At 40.0% G+C, this 12,280-nt stretch overlaps 1 protein-coding gene across 21 annotated transcripts in view; it reads left to right on the top strand.

The window, feature by feature from the left end:
- The window catches only part of caska (calcium/calmodulin-dependent serine protein kinase a), a 259,244-nt gene that overhangs the window by 199,557 nt on the left and 47,407 nt on the right, over positions 1–12,280 (top strand). For all 21 annotated transcript variants that reach the window (XM_088605405.1, XM_088605395.1, XM_088605230.1 and 18 more), the window contains one exon: positions 1,463–1,584. In XM_088605405.1, coding sequence (XP_088461531.1) covers positions 1,463–1,584 — 122 coding nt within the window. The remainder of the gene's footprint in view (positions 1–1,462; positions 1,585–12,280) is intronic.

The raw sequence follows: 12,280 nt of genomic DNA, 5'->3' as shown, positions 1-12,280 counted from the left end.
GAGAAAACGTATGCGAATGACAGCTCAGCATGTTTTATCAGAAACTTTTCTGACAACACAGGAAAAAGGAAACTTTTTAAAGGGAACTTTTGCAATAGACTGTCTGCACAGACTTGCACAGGAAATGCAAAACACTCCTGAAATGGGGCGCTCTGATCTTGTACAAACTTAGTCATCTGTTACTGCAAGACCACATCTTGGGTTTGTCTGTCTTTCTTTGAAAGTCTTAAATTAGACATGGCAAGTACATGAGCACCCTCAGGATAGTTAAATCTCACAGTGTTTTTACTGACTGAAGCCAAAACTATCTAATAAAAATATTTTTAATTTTACTATACTCACAAGTTTTTTTCCAAGTTCATTTCTGGTCATCATTAGCCAGTTACAGACTCGTCTGTGGAATAATGTGTCATTTTAGTTTGCAACAAGGCAGTATTAAAATGTTTAGAACTCATACCAGAAATCAGACCAATGTCATTTACATATCCCTCCTCCCTCATCATAGTAACTAATGGCATTTTGCATGTTGTCCTTCAACTCCGACATGGCAGGTGTGGCATGTGGGATGAGTGTGTTTAATTTTAGGATCCAACCTGCATTAGACTCGAGCCCACTGTGTTGGCAAGATCCAGGAGGTGATTATTTAATGCATTCCTCTGTTTTGCAAGAAAGGTTAGCTTCCGAATGAGGACAAAAACATGACATTGCCAAGCAAGAAGGAAACTATTAAAATTACCTCAGTTTAGTACCTTAAATGTTTTTTTTATCCTGGCTTTAAATGCAAGCGGCAAGATGATTCTGCTCTGGGGATATTATTTAATTGCAGTTCCCATTTCTGGGACAAGAATATAAATTGATTGTTTTCTAGCATCCCTTTTAAGAATGAACTAGGGTACATATTTCAACAGAGGCCACAGTTCATCTGTAGCCACAGCATTATCTAGGTCATTTAGCAAGAGCTGGGTAAATATAGAATGTGTATGAAAGTCCAGCCTTGTGTAATATTGATTCTAACAGCATCCCAGTGCATGAAGATAGTATCTCCCTGCTCAGTCGGTTTCGTTGCTTTCCTCACTTGTACTGAAGTCCTCTACATTTAAAAAGGTGATTATTCCTAAATTAGAAGTGTCTATGTATTTAAGAAACAAGACCTACAGGGTTTAGAATTGCGTTGGTTTTTAACACATTGAATCAGCTGTACGTTGCTGTTTGTTTTCTGGTTATTAAATAAAAGGCCTTTTTTGTGGGGAAAGTTTGCCTTATTTCAAAGATAGTGCTTTTGTAAATAGTTGTTATTCCCAGATATTTTTTTTCCACGTAGTGCGTGAGAGTCATGCATGATTTGGATTATCGCTGTTGCGTTGAAGGTGATGCCTCAGTGAGGAGCACATCCCTGGATCAAAGGTCCAACTGTGGGCTGAAGTCTGAGCTGGTGGTGTTGTCTGTTTGTGTCTGGGCGCAGGGGCGGTGTCTCAGGTGCTGGACAGCCTGGAGGAGATCCACGCGCTGACCGACTGCAGCGAGAAGGACCTGGACTTCCTGCACAGCGTGTTCCAGGACCAGCACCTCCACACACTGCTGGATGTGAGTACACACCACCCCACACAACACCATAACCTGGCAGGGGACACCCAGGGAATACAACACCTGTCTCTTTTACTCTTTTTACTGTGTCATAACAGACTGTAATGGAGAACTGCTTTTCTCAAAAAATGTACTTTAAAGTAAAATGGGCAGTAGTGAATTAGTATACATGTGTGTCTTATTGGCTGCCAGTTTGTTAAATTAGTTAATTCACTGGAACATCTTTGCTTAAAACGTTTATAAATTAGTGACTAATACTGTTATATGTTTAGCGTGAAATGCTGTATACTGTATATCAACCAGAAGCTTGTGGAGATAAGTAGAGGCCCTGACTTGCTGATAGTACATCTGTTAATTCGTACCACCCAGAAACAGATCTGTATCTGACAGCTTTGTGCAACTATCTGCAGGGGCCTCTGTGTTTTTATAATGCACATCTACACACATCTTTCTTGCAGGAACTCTTTTCTGATACATCAGGGCTCCTTCTTATTTTGTAAAAAAAAAGTGTAAAATTTAAACAGATTTGTGGCTTAAATTGGATTTGTGCAAACTATCAGTGAAGAAACAGAAAATCACAAGTGGAAAGTAATGTTTAAAACAATTGTATTATTATGCTTTGTTTTCTAAGTTTTTCAAGAGTGAATTTAGTTTGGTTTGAAGAAGAAACCTTGTTATCCAAAGTTTATCCAGCAGTTTCTTGAGAGAATTTAAAGGAATGTGCATGTTTTGGATTGGTTTATAATGTCGCCTTTCACTTGGAGTCAATTCCCAGTTTCCTTTGTTTTTTTAATATTATTGTAGAAAAATCCTCTTCATTGATTTGTTGGCTAATGCCAGCTCAGCAGGCTGTATTGATGCTGTCTTGTTTTGTTTTTTCTTGTTTACTGGGTACATACAGTAAGTTGATGCTTAGTCAGATTGTTGCCAGTGCATATCTGCAGGGACTGATGCAGTGGGCAGGACTGCAGCTATTTCTTCTGAAGTTGCAGAATTTTTTTTTTTTTTAAATGTCATCCGTCAAAACCTCTTTGCGCTATGACCTCGCATGTTGAAATAATTAGGAGCCCGTTTTTGTCTTGTCGCATCTCCTGTCTCACTCCAGTGTTATGGATCTAAATCCCCTTAAATTTCATTGGTCAGTCATTTGCACTTTCTGTCCAGTTTTCTTCCATTTGCTTCTCACAGCAGTTTAAATTATAGCTCTGTTGAATCTACATGACTGAAACATTATTTGTAATTGAATGGCCCAGCTGTGCTCTAAATGGGTTTCTCAGGATTTTCCAGCCTAAGGCACACTTGGTTTAATGTAAGTGCTGTGCAACACTTCAACCACCACAAACCCACACACACAGCCCCCATTAACCATAAAATATTTAAACAAAATCTTGCAGGAGTAGTGTCGACTGACGAGCCTTCCTGTAAAATTGGTTTTAAATATAGGCTCCCAATAAACACTGCTGCTCAATTAATCTTCTTCTTCTTCTTCTTCTTCTTCTTTTTCACAGCCTTAGTCCCAGACTGTCCTGGGGTCAGCTGCTTTGGTTGCTCTTCTCCATTTGTCTCTGTCGAGCACATCTTCCTCACTCACTTCACATACCTCCATATCTTTTCTCACACAATCTATCCATCTCTTTCTAGGCCTGCCTCTTCCTCTGTTACCTTCCACCTCAAATTCCATTACCCTCTTTGTTACTTCCTCAACGTCCCTCCTCATGATATGTCCATACCACCGTAACCTCGCCTCTCGCATCTTCTCAACCACATCCACCACCCTACATCGTCTACGGATTTCTTCATTTCTGATCTTATCCTTCATTGAAATCTGCAGAATCCATCTCAACATCCTCATTTCAGTTCTTCTCATCAAGTTCTCTTCCCTCTTTCCAACTGCCAAGCATTCAGCTCCATATAGTAGTACAGGTCTAATCACAGTCTTGTACATTTTGCACTTTAACTTTCTGGGAATTTTCCTGTCACAGATTATTCCAGTTATTTCTCTCCACTTGTTCCATCCAGCTTTCACTCTTTGTTTTACTGCCTCCAGTGTTTCTCCTCCCTTTACCAGTTTTGATCCAAGGTATTTAAAGTCATCAACTTGTTTCAGTTTTCCTCCATTTGTCTCCTCAACATTGGTCATAGTATCTCTTCTTCTCTCCATTACCATTATTTCAGATTTTTCTGCATTCATTTTCAGTCCACCCTTTTCCAGACTCCTCTGCCATTTGAACACTTTCTCCTGTAGTTCTACTTCTGAGTCTGCCATCAGTGCCACATCATCAGCAAAGATGAGTTCCCAAGGCACTTCTGTTCTTACCTCCTCTGTCAGTTTGTCAATAATGTTTATGAAAAGGAAAGGACTTAGTGCTGATCCTTGGTGTACTCCAACTGTGATTTCAAACTCTTTTGTCTCTCCCTGTTGTGTTATCATCTTCGTAGTTGCATCTCTATAGGTTGCTTGAACTAACTTCACCATGCTTTCTGGTACTCCTTTCTTCCTCAAGCACCAATACACCACCTCTCTGGGCACACGGTCATATGCCTTCTCCAAGTCCAGAAAGGCCACATACAGCTTTTTCCCTTTCTCTAGTGTCTTCTCCTGTAACTGTCTCATCACAAAAATGGCATCTGTTGTGCTTTTCTCCCCTGAGAATCCAAATTGTGAGTTGTGGATCCTGATTATCTTCCTGAGTCTCTTGTCCAGAATTTTTTTCAGGATTTTCAATCCATGTTCCAGAAGTTTTATTCCTCTATAGTTTTTACACTCCATTGGGTCTCCTTTCTCCTTGTAGATGGTAACCATACTGCTTTTTGTCCATTCTTCTGGAATTCTCTCTTCCTTTGCAATATTGCTGCTCAATTAATGTATGGATTTAAAAAGATGAAAAAATGAAAAGCTAAGACAACCCAAAAACCGAAACTGTGGATGCTAAAATCAAAAACTGTCCTTACTATTAATTTTTATCATCTGCAAAACCCCTGAATTATTTAATAAATAATATTAAATAATTATTTAATTACTTATTTGTAATTTGTGATAACGCAGATGTCTTTTTGTTCTGTGAAGCCAGTGCTCATTGCTGGGTTTTTACATAAGAAGCTAAAGTTTGAATAAGATTAATCCTCATCTCTGTGTAAAGTTAAACCCTGCATAGATACATTTTTTAAAATATATTCTGGACAGGATGCGATCCTTCTTATGCCTGGGAGCAGAGTGATTTGGTAGCTGCTGCAACTATGAAACCTGAATATCTGTGATGGGGTGGTTCAAGCACAAAGTCTTAAAAGAGGGAAAAACAAGAACTGTGTAAAGCTCTTTCTAAACCTGAGACTCTAATTGCATCATGTTAAGAGGATTTATATACGTTGATCTTGAGCTGTAAGTTGACCTAAAAAATATTTTGTTTTATAAATAAGATTTAAAAAACATTTGCAGCCCTTTTTTTATTTTTTATTTTTTTTGCCTCTCTTGTCTTCTGGGGTTTAGCAACAGGACATATTTTCATGCTTCCAGCTGATGTTTACTTAAAATATGAAAGTTTTCAATGTACACATTAACGCATAACGGACATGTTTTGACTTTCCACCTGTAATGCAAAATACATTCTTTCAAAATTAGTGAAGTAACTTATTTATCAAGCGAGGAAACATAGATCGATTTGGTCTTCCTGTGTTTCCCACAGATGTCTTTTTTGAGAAGCATACTGTGAGAGCAGTTACAAACTGTATCTAGTCCGATAGCTAGGTTAGAACCTTAGATCAGTTAACTATTTTGTGAAAGAAACCAGGGTTTTGGCATCCATAACATGGCTGGGCACCTTGTTCTACTCTCCCACCACCCTTTGAGTCAGGCCACTCCCCCCGTAGTACAGTCGGTGAGGGACACATCTCTCCACCAATCAGTCCCCAACCTTCAGCAGGGGGCCGTACAGACGACTGGGTCCAAGGAGGAGGCTGCCTGCACTTTCTCACTCTCCCCTGTGTGCGGTTCAGGGGTTCACAGCCAAGACATGTAAAACTCCCATTTATAAAAGGCGGTAATCGGTGATGCTAAATTTAAAATCTGAAAGCTACTGACTTATTTGGCATTGAAAGATATAACATTGTCTAGATTCTAGACCAGTGTGACCCTGGTGCAGAAGTGTCTTTGTACAGGATTTGGGTTTTTTTTCCCCACTGAGGTACTAATTTCTGTGCGTAATGTAACTCGCTGAACTTTTTCCTTATTTGGACCTAATTTTTACATATTTCCTGTTTTCAGTACAGAAAAATGCTTTGCTGTTTGTGCATTTTCTACAGCATCAACCAGAATCTACAGTGTCAATTTTTTCCCTGTGGAAAGAATTTGATCCCTGTGGTCCTGTACTTATATCACCCCAATTTGATCTCTCTCCCCTAATCCCTTACTGTGTCTTGCCTGGTAAGAACAGGAACTAAAAAAACAATGGCCTAATCAAGTCAATAAGTCAGTTAAGGCTTCACTTGCCCTCAATGTTTAGTTGAAATTAAAACCAGTATCCACAGGGTTACTGCAGAACCAGTGCTGAAACCTACTGTACTAGGTTAATCTAGCGCCATTAATCGCTGATCCAATTCAGAGTTACAGTACAGATCATTAGGCTTCATTGAAAGTTCTTTAAGGACCTTATTTTTTTGATACTTTGTTTAATAATCAAAAAGGCTTAAATTGACTGTTCTTATTATATCTGAATAAAAAAGAACTTGCCAGATTTTTTCACATGACAACAAAAACAAAATCCTGTAAACCAAATATATAAATGAGGTGTGCTGCAGTGTGAAACTTTAGTGCTTGCACATTTTATATGTACTATTTTTATAGTCTAAATGATTCCACTTTCTGATATTTAACGCTTGGTTCATTAATCACTATTATCCGGTTTCTCGAACTAATAGGAAACCTGTGGTGCAAGCTATCTGGTTAGAGCTATTTATTTTGCAGGTACAGCATGTATTCTGCACACTGACCACAGATTTTTACAGTTCACTGCCAAATGACGACGATCTCTATTGTATCTTGACAGGAGGGATTCACTAGGACTGCAGTACATAAACAGTATAGGGTCTGTCAACAGAAATTGGTTCACACAGGTCTCAAGGAGTCTCCTTGAGCTTCGAGTGCACTCTCTGTAGAAGTAGTTGGTTTTGGAATGGAGTGACTGGTTTTTCAACTTGATGGTTTTGTGTTAGTCTAGCACATCCGTGTTTGTTTGTTCACACTTAAGTTTTTGCAAGCGCTTTTGGAATGTATTGTGGGGAAAAAAAACATCTTGTTTTTACCTTTTTGGGAGGGGGCTGATTTCAGTGTTTAACAGATCACACGAGCACAAACATATGACAAGTGGATTTGCCCCTACCTGCTGTAACCCCAGCAGGCTGAAATTATTGGCACTGACCGGGCAGATCGTGCCTGTGGAGCAACACAAAGCAGAGTAGAGTCCAGCACAAGTTGCTTATTTTAAACGGTAGGTCTGCGCGTGCCTCTACTTTGGCACGTTGAATTGCTGTCTTTTCCTTTTTCAAGTTTTGGTCCCCCTGCTCCGGAAAGATCCCAGCTGGGAGATTTTTGTGAGGAGCCGGTGTTGTCAGAGGAGAGGGAAGAGGGAGGAGATAGGAAGAGGGTTCCAGCCTAGCTGCCTGGGCAGAATGGAGATTGTTAAGGGGAACCGCCTCTGCTCAGCATTTCTGGGGTCTGCTTCCATGGGGCGCTGTGAATACAGATGTCACAACATTCACAAGCCAGACTTCCACACAGAAAAGGAGAACAAAGCCGGCTTTTGTCTGTGTGGTGCCTTTTCATGTTGGTGGCTTCAGCAGTTTCTGCCTATCTGCTAGTCTGTACTAAACATGAAGACATCCTAAGAGTTCTCCTTTTAAACCGGCCTGCATTTCAAGCCCCTTTCTCTCCGGAGTAAGCATGTTGTGTATGCTGATGTACATTCATTCCGTTTCTGAAAGCTTCATAAAAATCTGCAGTCTTGCCGGTACGTGGGTGATTTATTGATTGATCTGTCCAGCACAGAATAGCCTAGTTGTGTGGAAGACATATTGTACCACTGTGTCAGACCGCAGTTTGTCACCTCTTCTTCTGCATCCTGTGCATTCGTGCAGTTTTCGTTGTTCTGTGTTAAGGCAGGCAATTTTGCAGAAGAATCTGATACGTGTCAAGGTTTTTGAGTGCAGACTGAGGTGGTTTTGTGTTTTTTTTTTTTTCTGGTAGTTTTGTGTCTGAGACCACCAGAGGCTGTTACTTGCAGGGCTCCAGTGCTCTCAGCTTGTATTTTCTATGTATCTATAATAGTTTTTACTATTCAAATCTTTTTTTCCCCCCCCAAAGAGTACAATTGCAGCTGGATGTGGTTCTATTTTAAAGCTTAAAGTTTAAGCATAAAATATTTTTTTCTTGTAGAGTGTGTGTTGATTTTCACTGTTTGTCATTTACTTAGTAACGAGCTTTATGCTGTTTCTTCTATAAAGGATGTATGATTATACTCCCAAGGAACCCTTGGTTTTTAATACATTAGATTGAAAGCTGCAGTTCATTGAATTATTCTTTTAGACACATAATTAAACTTGTTTTCTGTGTGACTGTAATAGCGTGAGACAGAATAATAACATCTGGGTAGATTATGGAGAAAGCATGCAGTAATTAGAGACTGTTTCTTAGCGTGGTCTCAGGCATGGTTGCCACAATCCCAAAGCCAGATTTAAGGCTTGTATATTGTAGCCAATTGCAGCTTTAAAAATGTTTTAAAATACGCAGACATTTATATGATTTTGGAGGGCTTCTGCACAACCTGTACATTAGTGGAATGTGGGAATCTAAGCCATAATTTATGGTGAGAAAACTCATTATAATTCTGCAGTAAACTTGTTATAGTTCTGTAGTGAAGTAATTAACCTCTTCAGTAGTAACCCTATGCACAGCTCAGGTTGAGCTTATTCAGTCTGGGTCCACTGAAAGCACTTTTTAAATTAATTCTGCAGATACTTGCTATCTGACGGAGGCCGAAATAAAGAAGGTACTTTGCCTAAAACATTTTGGTTGACTGTCTAGCAAGCTGTGGTGCATGATCACAGTGCCTGGTCCAAGAAATGTGGAGTAGTGTTTGAGGAGATTCTAAAGGAATAAAGATTGGATGAGAGATGAGGTTTTGTCATCTGGCCTATCTGCAGTGCCTTGTTTCAAAGACACCCACACTAAGCAAAACTCCTCGATGTTTTGTCTGTGTTGTATTTGTCAGGCACTGTGTTGTGCGCTGGATTGATCTGTGTGCAAAAGTAAAATGTTCACACCATACCACTAAGGTGGTTAAACTCTATAGGAGCAGCTTTCCTGTTTACACAGTGACCCTGAATGGAAATAGGTGGATAATAGCCAGCTATCTTGTGAAATAGTGATCAAAGACACAAAAAAAGGCAAAAACAGTGAGTGTTGTCATTGTTTCCAGAGCCAGGCCCAGAAGTATTAATTGTGTTGTGGGCATCTGGAAAAATATTTGTTTTTAATTTACATAAAAGCACACTTAGACTGGGTTTTAATATTACTTCAGTAACAGAGCACACTAAAATGAGTGTTTAATATTACTTTATCATGACAGAATTGACTTCCCTGAAATCAGATTGACTGGCATCTGTTGGGAGCTGATACTGGACAGTTGAGGGTTAACGTCATTTCTATGGTTTGTAGTGCTTTTCAATGGGTAAAAAAGGAAAGGTTCATACCTTGTAGTTATGTACTTAACTGCATGCATCCAAATCAAGCTTCATTTTCTGAATAACTAAGGTATGAGGCCATTCAGTCACCAGTCTTCTGAAATGAATCAATTGCATTAACGGGCTGCTGGTACTGTTAGTGAATGAGATCAGTGCAGTCAAAGTAATCAGCTAAGGCATTGATCTGTATGTTTGTTTTTCTGTGCCATTTGAGCTTCGTTTTTCACATCAGATGAATAGAAAGGGATCAGAAGCTGAGACAAATCTGATTAAATCTGAGTCAGAGGAGCATTAGGGTGTTTCACAGAAAAGTGAAATTTTGTGGAAAATGTAATGCAGTCAAACAGGCATGTGTAGTTTAAAAACTTGATTAGCCTCAGCTCATTATAGAGGAATAAAACTAACTTCAGTGTCCCTTTGTGCAAAGGATCACAGGATTTTTTTGTGCAAGGCTGGGTTTTGGTTTATATTGGTATTTTCAATTAAAAGTTGTCGTTTGAAATTAAATGCAGAGATGGTCAGTGGTATGCAGAATTGTTTCCCCTTTAAATAAGAACATTCCTTTATCAAACCCAAGTTTTAAGTTTAGGAAGTTATAGGTGAAAGGGACCAAAAATAGATGATTTTGGAGTCAGTGGACATAAGTGCACATAGGCTTCAAAATGAGTTTGCAAAGCAAGGATATCATTATGACGTCAACTATCGCAGTGCTTGTTTTCCAGATGCAGCTGTCAAAGTGAAAGTACATTTTTTAATTCGTGTAAGGGTTCATAATGTGGGTCCTCTCTCAGAAACCTTACAAACCACAAGAGGCCTTTTGGCCAGTCGGACTCCTTGTCTGCATGTACCCAGATGATGAGAGGATGTCTTTGAACTGCTTCCTGAATGAGCCCACTGAGTCAGCACCTGCAGCATGCTTTTTTGCCACAACACTTGGAATAAGAAGGTGCTTCCTCTTCTCAGACCTAAATGTCTGCCTCTGAATTCCACTCGTCATCCATTCACATGTTGTAAGGTGACTTCATGGAAAACTCTTTTAATGCAGTGGAAAGTTTATCGGACTTTAAACTTGTAAGTGTATACCACTATCAGTGGGGAAAACAGTGAGAAAAAATATCTTGGAAATTTTACTTATTGAGTTCTGGCAATAAGTGGGAACATACAGTAACTTGTGGCGTTATTTCCAGGTATTCTGCCTTGTGCCCATAGCTTGCCGGGATAGGCTCTGGCTCTCCCACTCCCCTGAAGTGGAAGAAGCGGTCAGAAAAGGGATGGATATATATGCGTTCTCAATATACATAGGCATATTCAGACCATAGCTATATCTATGTGGATAACTTAAACAACTGTGATTTAAGGAGTTGTTTACATAGCACGCTCACCTCTTCATGTGAATGATTTCTTTGAAGTGACTGCTTGCCATCTTACATGATGTGGGCAGGTTAGGTTCTGTGAAACAGACAGACCTTTTCGGATCTGTCTTAATTTAACTGCGACTACCTGTGAAGTGTGCATACCCTGATGTGGAACAGCAGTCACAGGCTTTGTATTTAGCTGTGGCTGTTATTCCATTTTGAATTTCCGCTATAGGACAGGCATTTCTCCATGAAAAGTGTTTTTATTTTATGTCAACGTAACAATAAAAGCACATTCAGGTATTTGTTTTGTGAAGATTTCGGTACCCAAAGGGGTCCCTGGTGCTGTTGGAGTGCCAATGCAGATCAGGCAGGCTTTCAGGAAATGTTCCCTCTAATTTTTAATGGCCTGTGTGTGCAGAAAATTTCAAGTTGTGCAAATTTTTTCCCCAGTGACAAAAACTTGTGCTCACTAAATTGAGTGTATGTAAAATTGTAAACCTGAAATTATTTTTTGTTAATATAGTTATTCTCATAGAAGCATAGAGATTCAAAAGACCAGGACAGCAATTCAACAAGCCCAGTCGTAGAGACTGAGTGTCGAGTGAGACTTTACAAGAGCATAGATATCGATTATCGAGTAGCAATAATAATGCCCACAGCCAAGTTGGGCCTCTGGCAGCCAGTCTCATGTGGTCAGTTTAGCATTTTTCATTTGACGACCATGTTTGTTTTATTATTATCATACTTTTTTTGGAATTTAATTTTTTGTACACACTTCAATTTCCTCGGTATGCTGATTTCATAACCTGTTTGCACGCGCACAGGCACACAGCTTACATGGAGCATTGCTTTTGGGATGCGTTTTGTTCCATTTCCCTTTTTCCGTTCTTTATTCTAAGCACCTTTTAGACTTTGGCTTTTGTGTCCATCTGTCGGAAAGCTTGTGTATATGGTTTCGTTTCACAGTTGCGACTTTTCTCTTTTTAGGAGAAGACCAACAATCCAAAAGTATGTTAGTTTTAATGTTTTCTGCTTGAGACCGCTGAAAAGGTTGACGTAGAGCACACCGAACTGTAAAGAACTTGTTTAATTGTTTGCAGAAGTGCTAGGGGTTGTGTCAGGCAGGAGTTGGCAGTGTTTTGTTCTCAAAGGTGATTGCTGCTGATATTGCTGTATATAGTTCCTCTCGGGTGCACATTTCCATCTTTCTTGTTTGGCTTTGTGTTTTGGAGCCCCTCCCCTCCCCACCCTCACTTCATACTGTCCTCTCTCGGTGTAACGGGCGCATGACAAACCGCAGAGTCAAAACTGGAAGGGTCTGACCCCAGGTCCTCTGTTCAGGGCGTCCCCTGGTGCCGTCCCTTATGAGACCTGCAAAAACGTAAGGAGCAATACTGATCTTGGCATTTAACTGCTGAAAAGGTCAAATCCTGAAGTGGGCTGCTGGCCCTTAGGAGGACAGGGCTCGGCTTAGGCGATCTGCTCAGAATCTGGGGGCGCTCCTTCGACTGCTCAGCTGTGAGGGGGTTTCCCCTTCCTTTACTATGGTAAGACGGTAGGTTCCCCCACACACAGCAGCAGCGTATTTCCAGCTAAGTCATCTA

This window comes from Lepisosteus platostomus, chromosome 2, assembly GCF_059453375.1.
Source record: "Lepisosteus platostomus isolate fLepPlt1 chromosome 2, fLepPlt1.hap1, whole genome shotgun sequence".
In the NCBI taxonomy this organism is placed as follows: domain Eukaryota; kingdom Metazoa; phylum Chordata; class Actinopteri; order Semionotiformes; family Lepisosteidae; genus Lepisosteus; species Lepisosteus platostomus.
This window is presented reverse-complemented; position numbering and strand designations above follow the sequence as displayed.